Source organism: Citrus clementina, unplaced genomic scaffold, assembly GCF_000493195.1.
Source record: "Citrus clementina cultivar Clemenules unplaced genomic scaffold, Citrus_clementina_v1.0 scaffold_4, whole genome shotgun sequence".
Taxonomy (NCBI): domain Eukaryota; kingdom Viridiplantae; phylum Streptophyta; class Magnoliopsida; order Sapindales; family Rutaceae; genus Citrus; species Citrus x clementina.
In genome coordinates, this window is record NW_006262274.1 from 24,971,234 (window position 1) to 24,989,354 (window position 18,121).

At 33.3% G+C, this 18,121-nt stretch overlaps 2 protein-coding genes across 2 annotated transcripts; one reads left to right on the forward strand and one right to left on the reverse strand.

Annotated features, from left to right (window-relative positions):
* Positions 1–70: 70 nt before the first annotated feature.
* Positions 71–8,005, forward strand: LOC18043802 (alpha-N-acetylglucosaminidase). Its single transcript, XM_006438903.2, has 19 exons — positions 71–380; positions 1,070–1,143; positions 1,396–1,607; positions 2,037–2,158; positions 2,234–2,319; positions 2,553–2,647; positions 2,837–2,918; positions 3,141–3,247; positions 3,468–3,498; positions 3,685–3,802; positions 3,912–3,962; positions 4,119–4,228; positions 4,394–4,496; positions 6,014–6,112; positions 6,194–6,304; positions 6,450–6,694; positions 7,062–7,299; positions 7,492–7,570; positions 7,661–8,005. Exons 1-19 carry the CDS (start codon positions 171–173, stop codon positions 7,921–7,923), a joined length of 2,436 nt encoding a protein of 811 aa, XP_006438966.1. The 5' UTR covers positions 71–170; the 3' UTR covers positions 7,924–8,005.
* Positions 8,006–8,063: 58 nt separating this feature from the next.
* On the reverse strand, positions 8,064–13,783 carry LOC18043803 (polyamine oxidase 1). The gene is made up of 10 exons (XM_006438904.2): positions 13,679–13,783; positions 13,321–13,570; positions 12,941–13,078; positions 12,705–12,766; positions 12,436–12,590; positions 11,230–11,373; positions 10,043–10,192; positions 8,979–9,233; positions 8,804–8,885; positions 8,064–8,689 (listed from the first exon to the last, which is right to left on the reverse strand). Exons 1-10 carry the CDS (start codon positions 13,728–13,730, stop codon positions 8,487–8,489), a joined length of 1,491 nt encoding a protein of 496 aa, XP_006438967.1. The 5' UTR covers positions 13,731–13,783; the 3' UTR covers positions 8,064–8,486.
* Between the last annotated feature and the right edge of the window lie 4,338 nt (positions 13,784–18,121).

Here is an 18,121-nt window from a genome sequence, read left to right on the forward strand (position 1 = left end):
ATCGTTAATTGCTTCATGTTTTTCACTAAACCGGCACGTGAGTTGTCTTGCTTTTTGTTTGGTTCTTTTATAGTTTGTTTATCAAATTCAATTACATTACAAATATATATATATGCGCGCTTGGTCACTGTGTCATCTTCACCGGAATAGTCAAAGGACAGACATAAACCATGTCCAGTTTGAATCTTCTTTTCTTCGTTTTAATTTTCACTGCATTGCCGCATCCATTTGTATCAAAACTAGAAGGAATAGATGTTTTACTTGACCGTTTGGATTCTAAACGGGTAAATTCATCAGTTCAAGAGTCAGCAGCTAAAGCTGTATTGCAGAGATTGCTACCTACCCATGTAAACAGCTTTCACTTCAAAATTGTCTCAAAGGTATTTCCTTTACCTTAAATGGTTCGGTGTTTCTTCTTTTAAAAATTAATTTGTTATTTTTTCAGTTTTCAGCTTATGCACGACTTTTTTTTCATCTGGCTGAGATTCGATTTTAAGAAATGGGATAATTTCTGCTTGGTGCCCACTTGATTATATGTTATGTTGTGTTTACGTTTGTTTTGATCATTCAAATTTGACCTGGGTTGATTGAATGATTGTTGTTATATACTTGCTTCACCTTAATTGTAGTTAACAGTTAACTTTTCTGGATAGAGGGTAGACTCAGACAACTCCTTTCTTTCTATGGCCAAACAGAGCATGATCAGTGGGACAGGACAGTGTGTGTTCCGAGGCTCATTTTGTGTTTTGTGTCTTTTCAAATTTAAACTTGGCTTTATCTGTTTTGATTTATTGCATATTATCATCTCTGTATCATTTCCTTTCAGTAACAGTGCATCTATAACTTTTGTTTTTGTTCCCTCCTGCTCAGATTGATCTGTTTGATTACTCTGATAAATAAGCGAGCATTGAAAATTTCAGAAATGGATTTTTAGGCCATAATTGCTAGCAATAGTTCATTGTTAGACAGGAAGTAGTATAGCTTCACTGTTCCTTATATCCATGTTGTGTGTGTGTTTTCCCATCATTTATATATAATGATGATAACTATCTGCTCTTCCAAATATCAGGATGTTTGTGGAGGATCCAGCTGCTTTTTAATAGATAATTACAAACGAACTAGCCAGAATGAGCCTGAAATAACGTATGTGATATTCACTCTCATTGAAAAATGTAGAGCAGATGGTATTTTTCAGTTCTCAACTCCGAACCAGTTGACATGTTTACTTAAATAGAGTGTATCTACACCATTATATCATCTTTAGATCTGTAATGGACATGTTTTCCTTTGCTTGCATCCTATATGTGAGAAGGGATGACAATATCTTTTGTTACGAAAAATAATGATGTGTGTTGAGTATTTGTGAACTTGTTGTTTGTTATCTTTATCTCTTAGGATTAAAGGAACCACAGCAGTTGAAATTACATCTGGCCTCCATTGGTATATCAAGTATTGGTGTGGCGCTCATGTTTCATGGGAGAAGACTGGTGGCTTTCAGATTGCATCTGTTCCCAAGCCAGGATCACTTCCTCATGTAACAGATGGTGGTGTGAAGATTCAACGGCCAGTACCATGGAACTATTACCAAAATGTTGTTACATCCAGTTGTAAGATGTCTTTCAGTGATCTCTGCTAACTAATTATTGGTCCAATCTGATATGTTGTGAAAAATGTCAGAGTCTAGATATATACTGATCAAGTTGATCTTAAGATAACAAGTATTTCTTATGTGGTTCTTTCATAGTATGAATTTAGTATGTATGGGTAAGCTAACCATTATTATAAGTACTAATTTTGTAAACTTGGTACAAGATAGCCTATTGATACAACAAAAATACTGACTACTTTAGCCTCTATACACTTGTAGAATGCCTTCTCTTCATATCTAGAGTTTCCAGTACCCTCATCTTTAATAAAAGTTAAGTTTTAATCAGTGATGAACCTGAAAAAATATGATAAAAAGTGAAATACAGATTTTTACATTAGCTGATTTGATGGAGAATGCAAGTATGTTATCACAACATTATTCTGTGCAGACTCATACGTTTGGTGGGAGTGGGAGAGATGGGAAAAAGAGATAGACTGGATGGCTCTTCAAGGGATTAACCTGCCTTTGGCATTCAATGGGCAAGAAGCCATTTGGCAAAAAGTTTTTATGGTGAGCAATTATGCCATACTTATAGATCTTGATAAATCCTTGAATATGTCTTATTGGTATTTTTGTTGGTTTCAGAACTTTAATGTTACTATGGAAGATTTGAATGATTTCTTCAGTGGACCTGCGTTCCTAGCTTGGGCCCGCATGGGAAACTTACATGGGTACATAACTCTTACTGTTCCACATGTTTTCCTGATTATATAAACAGTGAAGGAAATGGTAGCATGATGATGTTATTCTTTAATTTAAAACCTTCATTTCGACTATATTGCATATTTCCCCTTCATGTTGAATCAGACTTTTCTTCACTGCCCTGTTGTAGAGGTATAGCAAATTCATTTCAATGGACTCAACTTATTAGGTTTCCTTCTTGTAACCTACTATCATTTTGCAGATGGGGTGGGCCTTTAGCACAAAATTGGTTAAATCAACAACTAGTTTTGCAAAAGAAGATAGTATCTCGGATGCTAGAGCTGGGGATGACTCCAGGTATGCTTGAGTCTCCTAATGGAATAACATTTTTTTGTTATGTGCATGCAACGTGATTTATGACCACGACATCCTCTGATACTATTGATATGTATTTCCTCCATAAGCATTGGATTGAGAAAACAATTAAAGTTATCTTTCTCAATTCGATGATGTAGCTGATAAAAAATAATGTCTTCTATGTTCTAGTGCTGCCATCATTCGCTGGAAATGTTCCAGCAGCATTAAAGAAGATTTTTCCTTCAGCAAATATTACCAGACTTGGAGACTGGTATTTCATCTCTCTTGGTTTATAAGTATGATTCATCATACTGTTGTATTACTTCAGATGGACATTAACTTCTGTTAAGTTGATTTATTTACATCATTTATGATGCATCAGACTAAATCATGTGCGGGTTTGTTCTTCATCCCCTTGTTGGCGTTTTTCCCCTTTCCATATATGTTATTGTTAAGTATGTAGCTTCATTTTTCAATTTTCTTGTTCCTATAGGAACACTGTCGATCGTAATCCTCGATGGTGCTGTACTTACCTTCTTGATCCTACTGATCCATTGTTTGTTGAAATTGGAGAGGCTTTTATAAAGCAACAAATTGCAGGTGTGCTTTCTACCTTAGTTGTTCTCTCAGGATAACCTTGGTTAACCTTGAAGTATGATGTCAAGAGACCAACAAAGATCCTCTTTCTCTTCTTTGTTCTTCTTTTCCACAACACACCCCACTATGCTGGATATGTATGTCTTATTACTAGCATATGCAGTATCTTTTTCTTAACACATTTTAATTTACCCTTTTTCGGCTTTGTTTTCATATATTTCAGAATATGGGGACGTGACTGACATCTACAACTGGTATTTTTCCTCATTTTCATATAAACAATATATATCTTGCCATTATGGAGTAGACAATTAAATCATTAATCCTCTTATGAACAATGCTGGTTGGAGGCACCAATTCACTGGTATTTCACAGGTTGACATGAAGTGCAAATTGCAGCCCAGAATAGCTAACATGAGTTAGTTTCATCTTTAATGCAGTGATTCATTCAATGAAAATACTCCACCTACGAATGATACAAATTATATTTCATCACTTGGAGCTGCAGTGTATAAAGCCATGTCCGAGGGTGATAAAGATGCTGTGTGGTTAATGCAAGTATGGACCTCATTTCTTCCATATGCGTCATTTTTGTATTCTCCATAAAACTTTGTCATTCTTCTCACCTGCATAAATAAGGGCTTCTCACAAGTTCATTGATGTGCAGGGCTGGCTCTTTTACTCAGACTCTGCTTTTTGGAAGCCACCACAAATGAAAGTATGAATTTGTATATCAAATAATAAAATAATTTTTAAGGGTGTAAACAAATTAATCTCATCAAGTCTTAAATTATTTATGATTAGGTCACTTCGGTAGAACTGCCGGTTATTTGCGTATTTCAATTTCTTTACCTGAAAACTGGTGATATTTTAGGCACTCTTGCATTCTGTTCCACTTGGGAAAATGATAGTTCTTGATCTATTTGCCGAAGTCAAACCAATTTGGAGAACTTCCTCTCAGTTTTATGGTGCCCCCTATGTATGGTAACCATTTTTTTTCCCTCTAGACTTCCAAATTCTTTCATCATCAATGAGATTTTTAATCTTCAATGCTCTCTTATAACTCATTTGATATCATCCTTCAAATATTTGGCGTTTGATTTCGTAATTAAATTTGTCCATCACTGATCAAATTTGAATATGTATCAGGTGTATGTTGCATAATTTTGGGGGAAATATTGAAATTTATGGCATATTAGATTCTATTGCTTCAGGTCCTGTTGATGCTCGTGTCAGTGAAAATTCAACAATGGTATGTTGAGTCTTGTGTGTGAAAATTCAGTATTTTTGTTTCAAAAGCAGCATAACATTTAACATTAAAAGCATTTATGCCATAAAAGGAACAACCAAAAATCAGAAGCAATCTTTTTGTTGTTATTTATATATAAATGTATATATTCTGCACTCTATACTACTCAAGAAAATCTTTGCTTGTAATGTATTAAAGTTGTTGTTGCGCTAAGAGTTATACAAACCTTGATTTTGAATATAAAAAACTACATGTCAAGGGTAAAATAGGGAAAAAAATATTGTTGTGTCAACTTCACTAGTTCTTGAAGGACAAAATCATTCGTGTGAGATCAAGTTCAAAGTATTCATAGACAAAGTTCATCAAGTTAGGGACAAGCATCAATGATACTAGCTTAAGTGATCTTTCTTACTGCATTTCTTGTAAAACTAGAATGATTAAATGTGTGGATGATTAAGCATTTAAAAGCTCAAGTTATTATCTTGATCGTGGCATTTAAATTATCTTTGTTTTTATATTTTAAAGTTTCTAAACTTAAAAGAAAAATAGAAATTAAGTGTTTTTATCAAAAAGATTGTTTTCAAGCATATGGACTAATTTGAAAAATTTTAAATATTTTGAAATCATACAAGTATTGTTGAAATTCTGGAAAAGGACCTATTTGAAAAGTTTTGGGCCAATATGTAGTTTGAGATGTGATTTTAGACAGATTTGGGGCCAAAATATAAAATTTTAAAAATTGAGAAATCAGCCAAGCGGTTGTCCACTCGTCCGCATCAAACATTGGAGATCATCCGCTAGTCTTCAATGGTAACATGCAATGTCAGCAAGCGTTATCTGCTTCATAATTACTAGTGATACGTTTGCACACAGAATGCCTTATTTTAAAAGATTAACAGCTAGTTTCTTGATCTATCTATAAAAAGCAAATTCTAACTCGATTTCACAACCTTTTAAACTAAAACTTGATCATTCTAAGCATACTTGAGCATTTGTTTGCTTACCTACTTTCATTAATTCATTATTGTGCTATAACTTGCTTTTATATTCTTGTGAGGATCATTTCTGTCTTTAAAATTTAGAGATTGTGTGGGAAATATTCGGGTAAAGAGGTGTGGGATCATCTCAAGATTTTAAAGTTTATGGGCACCTTTGAAGTCAGTTTTACTCATTTTGAAGCCTTAGGATATAAGGCTTGGTTAGTGAAATCCTCAAGCTTGAATTGCTTGGAAGTGTAGACATAGACGGGTTTACCGAACCACATAAAACTCGCTGTGTTCGTTTTTTATACTCTCATCTCTTTATATGGATTGTTGTAGTTATTATTTTTGGATTTTGGTGGCTAGAGTTGTAGGATTGTGATATTATTGGAGAAATTTTTTAAAAACCCAATTCCACCCCCCTCCCCACCCCTCACTGGGGTTGTTTGGCTAGAAGTATGGTTGTCCTTTCTGGTACATTCACACCCTTTCTCTGGGGGCAGATTTCTTCTTTTAACTTATAATAATGGCTTCATGCAGGTTGGTGTTGGCATGTGCATGGAGGGAATAGAGCAGAATCCAGTTGTTTATGAGTTAATGTCTGAAATGGCATTCCGCAATGAAAAAGTTCAAGTCTTGGTAATTATAGATTTCCAATATTGAATACTTGAAGTACGTTAACTGGCTGTATAATTGACTTAAACTTCATTGCTGTTGTAGGAATGGCTAAAGACATATGCCCATAGGCGCTATGGTAAAGCAGTTCCTGAAGTTGAGGCTACTTGGGAAATTCTTTATCACACGGTTTACAATTGCACGGATGGAATTGCTGTATGTTATTTATTAATTGATTTGCTGGGGCTTCTCTCCTATCATTTTATTTACGCTAAAAAGATGTTTTGAAAATAGAACCTAGTGTTGATGGATATGGCCTTCCATCTGAATTCCAAGTATAATGAATTTTTTTATTTTGCAGGACCACAACACAGATTTCATTGTTAAATTTCCAGATTGGGATCCATCACTACATTCTGGATCTGCCATATCAAAACGAGACCAGATGCATGCACTCCACGCCTTACCAGGACCCAGAAGATTCTTATCTGAAGAAAACTCTGACATGCCTCAGGCACATTTATGGTATTCTAATCAGGAGTTAATCAAGGGTTTAAAACTATTCTTGAATGCTGGTAATGCTCTAGCTGGAAGCGCCACATATAGGTAAAATGTCAGACTTAATCTGCATAATTATGCCATTTTCTTCTATTCTAATTTGATGCATTAAACGGCATCTGAGTTCCTGCAGTAAACAAATGATACCAATGAGTGTGACACAATGTTTCTGAAATTAGTTCTTCTCCTACTGTTGTGCAATTAAAATTTTTGTTTTCTAGTATGTTTCTTAATATGTTAGATTCAAAACCTAACGAGTCAAGTAAGAAAGTTATAATACAATGGGTACTGCTTCAACCTGCAATTACAATTCTATTGCAAATTTACCCTGAAGATGAGATACATTTTAATGAAATGAAATTCTCAACAATTTGGCGAGCAGTCTTAATGACACAAGATTAATGTTTCATGACAGATATGACTTGGTTGACATAACAAGGCAGGCACTGTCAAAGCTAGCAAACCAAGTATACATGGATGCAGTGATTGCTTTTCAGCATAAGGATGCCAGTGCTTTTAATAATCATAGCCAAAAGTTTCTTCAGCTCATAAAGGATATTGATGAGCTACTTGCTTCCAATGACAATTTTCTTCTTGGAACATGGCTTGAAAGTGCAAAAAAATTGGCGACAAATCCTAGTGAAATGATTCAGGTCAGAACAGCTTCTATTTTTCTGCTATATTACTCAAATGAATGAATCCTTAATTCCGAATATTGTGGTCTGCAGCACATTTTTCCCCTTTAACCATCTGATTTATCTTTTAGTAAGCACGTTATTTTCATCTAACTTTTGTATCATCCTTGTTGATTTTTTTTTTTTTATTTAAAAAAAAAATTCCTTCAGTACGAGTACAACGCAAGGACACAAGTGACAATGTGGTATGACACCAACATTACTACACAGAGCAAGCTTCATGATTACGGTAACTTTACTGCTGAGATAATGTTTGTGTTATGGTTACCCCAGTGCTTCATTGTTTTTATAACATGAAATATATCTTCACCCTTTTCAGCAAACAAATTCTGGAGTGGATTATTAGTAGACTACTATCTTCCCCGAGCTTCTACGTATTTCGATTATATGTCTAAAAGCTTGAGAGAGAAGTCTGAATTCCAGGTGGACAGATGGAGGCAACAATGGGTCTTTATTTCAATCAGTTGGCAATCAAATTGGAAAACAGGTACGAAAAATTACCCAATAAGAGCCAAAGGAGATTCTATTGCTATTGCTAAAGTATTGTATGATAAATATTTTGGTCAGCAATTAATCAAGTGAGCTCACCACAATGGGTAGAGAATGACTGAACAATTCGTTATAGAGTTGTTTGTAATAAAATCATTCTCAATTATTAATCTGATATAGAAATAATTAAATAACTAATCTAGTCATGTAAGAGTATCCAACAAGTACTTGCGAAAACATCAACATCTGGAGTATTGCAGATTTCAGAAACCAGATAAGTTGCAAATAGTTATTTCATGTATCCTAAGTACTAGAAATCTACAATACAAATATGAAGTAACTCGATTTCCCGTATCTCATTCTTATGCCGACAACCAAACCATTTTTACGTGTGCCTTAAAAGAAATCATGTTTCCCCTTATCCAATGCTGTAGCAGCTGCACTTTCGAAGAGAGATACATGCAGCTTTTCCGCATGTTCTTTCTGATCACTCACATTCTTGACACCGTTGCCCCTGCCCCATCCCCGTCCCCAGCATTCTGCTTTACAGATGGCTTCGAAAGCTCAATCTCTGGAGTCAAACCCATCTGGCCCTGTGTCTTGTTGGTCATAATTTCATCGTCATCATTATCAACAACCAATTTTGGTCCATATAGTCATAATATTGCTTCTGGAATTCCAAGCTTGCCACTAAGATATAACTGTTTAGGAATATCACATTTATGAAGACTTGACATCGCTTCTGTCTGTGTCAAAGTCAATGCTAACAATGGCTCCAACAAAAAGTTCTGAGTCTCGCTATTATTTCTTTCATTGTCCTTCCTTATTTTTTCAACTACAGCTTTTCCCGTGTCTATACCTGTAAAATCGATAAACAAACGTGCACTCAGTATACATAGGATCCCATTGATATAGGTTCCAAGTCTAATGTAAACAAGAAAAGTTTCGAGTCACAAAAACAGTCTACACATACCTGCAAGATATCCACCGTGAACGTAACCATTGAATCTTTCACTTGTATGTTCACCAGTAAAGAAAATTCCTCCCACGGGAGCCTGAAACAGTATAACAATGTTAAAACTGAACCAAAAAAAAAAAAAAATTGTTAAAAGAGTATAAATTCAATGAGATGAGTAAGAAATGATTACCCTAATACTATTAACAAGTTGATTATCAGAGATGATGGGGTAATTGCTGTAGCTGCCGCGTTGGAACCTATTGTTCCACCAACGGGGCACAAGAATATCAGTGGCATTAGGTATATCGGGCCCAAACATGTCCTGAAGAACCTCCATAGCTTCTTTTAATGTCTCTTCATCAGGTTGTGCCTCGACACGTTTTGATTCGCCGTTAGTCAACGTCACAACTAGGATATTTGAACCGGGGTACGCATTCTCCATGTGCTGATGACATTGATAACATAGAGTTCGATTAAAATGTCATAGTCACCAGTCCAATATATTTTATTTGACGTAATGTAAGGAAAGAATCTGCGTTGATAACATAATATTCATCTATACATTATCATCTACCACAAATAAGTAGAGAAATTGTTTAATATTTGACAGGTTTGAAAATTGATTCCAAATGTAGATTTTAAATAAGAATAATGGGTTATGAGAATATTATTTTGTAGCTTAGTTAGTGCAACAAATATTGCCAGCTTTTGAGAATATTCTCCATAAGAAGTAAAGCAACTAATATATTACTAGTATTTTCATCAAAATCATACCCACAGAAAAAATAAAAAATAAAAAGAGTCAGTTATAATCAATCAAAGAAACAAAATCTTTGGGAAACTTCGCCGTATGAAACAAAAGATCAAATAATTTTCATCAATTAACCGTTTAATGATTGAACACTAAGTACGAATAATTTTGTTAAGAATGATTTTGACAAGTCTGAGAATAGAGATCAGATTATCAGATCATGAATTTAAATAATATCCCAATTCGGTGTACCAAAACTATTTGTCCAATAAACAATTTTGCCAGCGCTTCTGTAACACATGGATACGACGCATGTGACATCACATTGTATAAGCAACAAAAACTAATTTATCGAAAAGGTTAAAATCATATTACGCCTGAGACTCAGGGCAAATAGACACATTGGCAATTATCAAAAACCTATTTCCTGAAGATACTATAATAATTGACGAGTGTGATTGACATTTATGGGCAATAATTACAAGTTTAGAAATAAAACTAACCTGCCAAAACGTGTAGTAGCCTCTTCGCTCGTGGGCATAGATGAAAAATTCCTTTTCAGGGCTACAAGGCCAGAACTTACACGGGAACTTGAGAAAAATCTTTGTGTACACCATAACATCACACTTCTCTATGGCTTCCGTTTTCCATTTCTGCTTTAAAAAAAACAAAAAAAACAAAAATCCATGTCAAATAATTTATTGAATTTTCATCAAAAAGTAAAGTGCGTTTGCTTGTTTGTTTTTTTATTTTTTCCTTCTTCTCTCTTTCTTTCTTTATTATTATTATTATTATTATTATTATTATTATTATTATTATTTTGGTCATATTCTATCTATCAAGTATCAACCTATGAGCCACTCGGCCTTTGGCCGAGTGGTGAGAGCTGCTGCTCTCCAACTTGGAGAGCAGCAGTTCGAACCCCCACAATGCATGTGGGGGTGTTTCCTTCCTCAAATAAAATTGAGTGAAGGCAGTCTGCTTTCTTGTCCCAGTGCGAGGAGTAGACATCCTTCGAATATTTGAGAGGATTAAAATCTGGGCAGCGCTCTATTAGCTTTGATGTATGTTGATCCCAGTTATTGTCTGATTTATATATATCAGTTATATTTTCATATAATATGAATTATAATCTGAGCAATAGTCTCATGTAATTAAAAAAAAAAAAAAAAAGTATCAACCTATGTATAAACGTAAAACCACAGGCAAGGGTTAATTTGAAGTGTACAGATAACTTCAGTCATTAATTTCCAAGAAAGTCTACTATAAAATAAACAGCTGTCATAGTACTTATAAATGCAAAACGCCAACTCTATACGGTACCAAAATAAAAGAAATCACATCCAATCCGTGAATCAGTGGACTGGATTACAAAATCCTGTGGGATCGAACGAATCATAAATAGACAGCCTCGACAATTTATAATATATATATTGCTTTGAGTCAGCAATTGGCAATTGGTGGACTGGCAAGTAGTAGGGCCTCTAATAAGTCCTTAACTGCCTTATAAAGATAAAGTAAATCTGACTTCATTTAATTTGATGGTATTTAATATTTGTGGGTCACACTGTGACTGTGCACAACAAGTAAATGAATCCTAAAGCCTGGAGGAGAGGGTCAAGATTCTTCGATTAATTTAATGCATTCATAAATTGAGAGAAAGGGGAAACTAGGTGGAGAGGAGACGTACGGGCAAGGGGGGCTTGAAGGAAATGAGGTCACTTTGAAGAACGCCAATGCTAGCTGACAAAATCACGTAATTAGCTTCGTAAACGCAACCATCCTCTGTTTTCACTGTTACGCCGTTTCTCGAGTGCTGTAATTCCCTCACAACCTGCCACAAATCCATGCATAAAATCATCGTCATATCACATAAAACCATTTTTATCAAAGAATTTAAATTTATTGCAATTATAAAACAGTTTCAGATGAGACTTTCAATTTTTCATTTTGATAGACATTTCTTAAGTATCTGAGCGGTCAAAGCAAGGGAAAGTGTGCATAATTCAGAAATCAGACGCAGAAATGGGAAAATATTAATTGAAGGAGAATCTGTGCAGAGCCAGAGGTGCATAGCATATAGAGCCCATGGCCACATTAAATGGTATTGGTAGGCTTCTACTAATAATTTAAGCAAAGTAAATATCTCAACTGATTCAATTGAGTTTTGAAATTTTGGGCAAATGAGGTAAACAACCTTAATTACAAGCAACCATATAATAATAAATGGGAGAAAATGACAAGACAGTGGATTTGCATGTTCATCATATATACATATGTAAGTGTATGAAATATGATGATATGACGTCTCACCTCGTGAGTTTTGTTCTGTTCTTTGGTCACCATGGGCAGTAAGCAAAACAAAGAACATGGGGCCATGTGTTTTTTTTTTTAAAAAAAAAAAACTACTAGTCAAAAGTGCTTTTCTGTTAAGGAGATTCATGATTGAAAAATCAAATATGTTTGTAGAGTCAAATTGTCACCCTCCCTACTGGGGTCATCGTTCCTCACTCATCAATACAACTTTCATTTCTTGGTTCCAAACATTCAAAAATCATTACAATCTTGACAGATAATGAAATGGAACTAAAACTCCTCATCGAACAGGAGTTGACCCGAGAAATCTTCTGAGAAAACACAATAAAGGTAAAAAGTGATTTTTGAAAAATGTCATTATCTGCAAACTCCCAAAAGTAGGTCAATCGATCCAAACAAGAAGTTTGCGATTAGTATTTTTTTTTTTTCCATCCTCTTTTTTCTCAAACTTTCTTTAATTAACTTGGTTTCTGTTCATGTGTGTTCATCTTAGTCCCATGATTGGCTAATAATTTAACAAAACAGACAAACTAGAAGAGAAAACAAATAAAATAACAACAAACAAAGAATAAAGATTTACCTTGTTGAGCTTGAGACGATTATCCAAGATTTTGCCATCAGAAGTAGAAAGAAACTCTTCAGCCATTTTGTAAAGTAAATGAGCATACCCTCTTTCATCGGCTACCAAAAACTCCCTCTCCCCAAAATCTACATACGTCGATATTGGCTCAACTTCTGTACTCGAGAAAACACCATTAATGATCACTCATAAAAATAACAACAACATTTTCTGAGCAACCAAACAGAGAAATTTAAAAAAATTTGAAAAAAAAAATTGTACAGACTAACCTGCCATCTCAAAATCATGAAGTATGAAGTCAATAGCGAGCTCTAAGGGTGTCTTTGGCGAACTAAACAACCAAAAAATATAATTAATCTTCTTTTTCTTTTTCTTTTTGATTTGTGTATCAAATCATTGGAGTTATTGAAAAAAAAAAATAGCATATTCATATCGCATAGAGTACGTTGTTGGTCTGAACTCTGTGATTAATGGTGACATAAAAAGTTAAACAAAAGAAACTCACGATGGCAGTTCCGTGGCAGCTTTAATAACTTCACCGATATTACTGTTAGTAGCTTCTAAATTCTTAAGATTGGCAATCGCCGATTCCACCGCCTTCTTGTACGAATCCGCCGCTACTCCGCTCGGAATAATCTTCCCACTAAAGTATAATCGTAAACATTTTTTTTTTAATTATTGTGAAGAAACATATAAAATTGATGTGACAAAATGTTGCTAAATTTTGGAACAGAAAAGACTGGCAAATGTCACTGTACGGAAACCGAAACAAAGAAAACGGCGTCGTTCAGTTGCAAAAATCTTCAACTGACTCTCTGCACATGGCGGTAATTAACTAACTGAAGAAGTTAAAATTGAAATTAAAATAAATAAAGAAAAAAGAACCTGCGATCATAGATATTATAACGAGCATTGGTATAGTCGGAGAAGCAGGTTCGGAGGCCGGATTTGGAGGCGAGTTCCCAGACCGGATTGGACTCTTTGCCACCAACGCCGGCGATCCAACCGGCACCGAGCTCCACCGACACGCCTCCGAATTTCTCGTTACGGACTCTCCCGCCTATTCTATCCGACGCTTCCAATATCAGTATGTCTTCTATTCCATTCTCCGCCAAAATCTTCCCAGCCGAAATTCCTAGTATTAATTTCAAACAACCACCACCAAAAAAACGGCACCGTAAAAACCACGGCAAAAATAAAAAAATAATAAAGTGTGGAAAAATGTTTGTTTGCGAATGTATACCGGAGACACCGGCGCCGATGATGATGACGGATGAGCGAGAAGTTGAGTCCATGCGATTGCGAGATGTATAGGCTTGCTTAATTTGCGTTTTGCTATTTCTATTGTCGTGAGTGATTTAAATAGCGGGAGTAGTCGGTTTTCATATATATATATATATACATATATTATTAACTGACGCGTGATTAGGAGTTTAGGTCGATAAGGGCATATTAGTCATTTAAAGAGGGTACTTTTGGAATTGCCATTAAGATTTGAGTGGGGCCAATAAATTTCTCATTATGCCTTTTTTGAATTAAAAATTTTATTGTAAAAATATAATTTGATCAATTACTTATTTGACTTCACTTTTCCTCCCTCATCTCCTTCTTTTATATCAAAATTTATTATGATACACGAAGTAAATATTATATTTAACAAACGAAATTGTTCAAAAATTAACAAAATTCAAGCCTATTGCAATCTAAACAAAGTGAAAAGATCAATGCCCATCATGTAAAATTATTTATAAAAAAGAAGTTCTTGTACCACTTTAAATTTATTATAATTTTTTTTGTCAAATCTCAGATGCACAAACTCTAAATAATAATAATAATAATAGATAAACCTAAGATGTTATAATGAAAACTAAGAGAATGACAACGTGTTGATTGGGCAATAAATACTTAAAAAAAATTGAAAGAGAGAGAAACTAGTTTAGTTTTTAACCATTATTATAGCATAGAGAGATAGTAGTTAATCAAGGGTAATTTTATGATTTTTGAGAATTAATGAATAAAAATAATATGTTATCATATGATGATTATTTTAATTAAAAGAAAGTGGGCGTTGAAAGAAAATTAATAGGTTTAAATGGCCCCACCTTAAAATTTGAGGCAGAGATAATCACGTTTGTAAAATTTAGTAACTTAAAACTGAACTTTCACTGTTTATTTTAACTATAAATCAACAAATAGACTAATAAAATATATTTGATTCTAATTATTTTTCTTACGCCTACGGTTCAATGTTTTTCTATTGTATTACGAGCTATCAGAGTCACATGGTCAATTATTAACCTTTCCCTGTATTGTATGGATATGTTATATCACTAAATTGCAATACTCACACTAACAGAAAAAAGAAGAAGCAATTTTCAATATATTGAAATCTATGTTCTTTTGGATTATATATGTGCATGTACGTAATGAAAACATGTATTATTATTATTATTATGATAAAGTGAGGATAATAATAATAGAGAAAAAAACACATATTTTTATGTATTAATAGATAAGAAAAAAATACAATCTCTAACATATTAAAATATGTGTGTTTTTTTTTTACATAAGTTAGTCATATGTAACTCACATTAACTAAAAATTAATTTTTTAATCATTTAATTGTTGGTTGTTAAACAATTAAGGAATTATGAGGCTACTTAACAACTGCCATAGTATGTACGTAGCAACGTGAGGAATGCAATTGAAATTCTTGACGGATGTCGGCAATGTTGATATTAATCATCTTTATCACTTCTTTATAAATCTAATCCATATATATATATATATATATATATATATATATATATCAGTCTTCTTATCAAAACGTGAGAGCCATTAGATTTTTATCCAAACTTAAAAGGATGCAAATGTTTTGCGGGTTTGTGATTACATCACATTGACTTTTTGACAGCCCGGCTTAGCCACTAAAAAAATCATTAATTTCCTTACATTTTAATGATATTAATTTTTACATTAAAAAAAAAAAATAAGTTTTAGTTTTCTCTCAGGTATGTCTCTAAATTAATTTCAAGTAAAATGAAATAACTTAAACATTGTTTTATAGTTAAGCTACTCTTGTATTGAGACCTTCAAAATCTAATATTATATGAATAATTAATAAAAATTAGTGATTATTTTATTAAATATATGTATTTAGTTTATAAAGAGATTCTTCAAGTTGCATTGTATTTACGTTCATCGACACTCACACAAGCATGTACAATAAATCTTATAGCTTTAGCTCGAAGTAATTAATTTAAGATCTTGGGTTGAAAGCCGAAAGGGCAAATTAGTCATTTAGCGAGATCTTCTTAGTAATTTCAAGCATGCAGGGGCCGAAGTCCAAATTTGCAAACGGGAAATGGCAATTTGGCAATTTGGATAAGTACTGAACATTTGAAGGGCTACGGGATATAAGACCGATGGCCACACGTGACACTTTTGATTGCACACGTGTGAGTTGTGCCTCTACAGCCGTAACAGCTAAATCGAGGTGGTCAATACACGGTCAACCTTGATTGTGTGGGGGAGTCTTTTTTTTGTTTTTTTTTTTTTGCGTCAACGGTCAAAGATGGAATATGAACTGAAGTTGCCAAGAAATTTTGATGTACGGCTAAGATTCCAGAGAGGCAACAGCTCTTGGAAAAATAAAAATCAGAATGGCAACGTGTTGCAGTACTGTATCAAGTTGTATTGATACATTATTGATTTGGAAATTAATTAAATTTATGTATGACATGGATTACCATCTCGCTCGTATTGAAATTTCATTTTAATAGAATTAAAATGAAATTTTGATAGAATTAAAATGAAATTTTGGGTGCGTTTGAGATTAAAGTATTGTACATTAAAAGATACAACTGCTGTGGAAAAAAAAAATTATAACTATAAAATAAAAGTTAGTAATATATAATAAATATAAATTTAAAATAATAATTTTAACAAAATTATTAAAGATATAATAGATTTTTTATGATACAAGTAAAAAATCACATCAACATAACTTTCAAGTTACAGCAGCTAATATTTATCAAATATTTTAATATTATAATTTTTAAATTATATCTGTCCAACCTCAATTTTAAATGCACCATTTGACTAAGGCTGAACAGCACCCAAGTTTTTCATTTCTTTATATCAAATCATCCCTACTTCGATAACACCATTGAGAACATGCATGTCGACGTCACAAGTTTCTCATTTTAGTTGTGGTCAGTAACATGGGATCGGATCTGTTTTGTGAGGATAAGTGTACATATAGTAAGTTTTATTTGATGTGTCTTTCTGACAAGAAGAAATTAAATCACAATTGATAGTATGATTTGAAATGTGCTTTATCCAAAAATATCAATTCTCTTACTTTTATTATTATCGTTTTTCTTCATTATTAGTGTTGATAATTCTAATAAGACATGCATAGCCGTTAAATGATGATACGAATATCAAGACTTTATTAATGTGAAATGAAATCAAAGACACGATGAATTAACAATCTAGTGGTTGAGTTGGCCTGCATTATTTCTCCTTAATCTTAAAACGGTTGGAGGAGTTTACCATTTTATATTTCTCTATTTTGAACTTCTATTAAGCTTTATATGTTGGGCTTTGAACTTTAATTATAATTCAAATTACAGTTGAATATGAGTTCATCATCTGTTACATGCCTTCAAACCCTCAAAAAATCATCTAGCTTATAACAATTTTTTTTTTTCAATTAACAGAAGAATTCCATACATCCTTGAGTGGTGGAGTTGAGTTATTGCAATGTAAAAAGTAATTTGAATATTTTTACAAATAAATTAATACTCATAGTTTCTCTTTTTCTTTTTTCTTTTTTCCTTTTTTGTTTTTTGTTTTTTTAAGTTTTTACACTTTTGCTCTTTCCATTCATGTACTATAGTTGAAAACTCTAGCTATTGTTAAGACTTGAGTCTTAATTGAATTAACATCAACATCTTGTGACAATTTAAAGAAAAATTTATGTTCCCATTGAATTGTAATTTTTAAATTCAAAGTGACCTTGATTATTTTATTTTTACAACAGAGATTTACATTTTTATAATCTTTTATGTTATGAAGATTACTTAGCACAGTTTCACGCCTATCAATGGATGAAACATGCAGATGGATGAAACGATATTTCAAATATTTGTATTTTACTAACTCTCTCGGCTCCTATTACAACGTTCATGTCACTTTGCTTTTAGTTTTAGCCGCCTAAAACGTGATTTATAGGAAAAACGTGCACCTACGTGTCAACCGCATCATGTATGATATGAGCTCGGCCGACGTGACGTGGAGTTAAAAAAGTTTTTCTTTTTTTGGTTTTTCCTTTTACCCCCCGAGAGTTATTAAGTTGCGACTTTAAGTGCAATGAATGATGTTTGTAAAATAAAAAAAAGGAAAATTGACCCAAGTTGTCAATTCTAAGGTACGGCATTACGTGTCAGTTTAACAGTGGTTGTTGTCCGCCCAAATATATTAAAAAAATCATTTTTTTTTCCCGCTTTTTAGCTTTGTAATTATACGTACCGTCCATGTGTATACGACGATGAATTTTGAAAGGCCCTTGTAAAATTTAAGTGAATCCCCCGTAAGTTACAAGAAATGTAACTTAACAAAATGTATTTTGATATGTTTTGTGCATATTGTGTTGAATTTAATGTACTACAACAGTATTAAT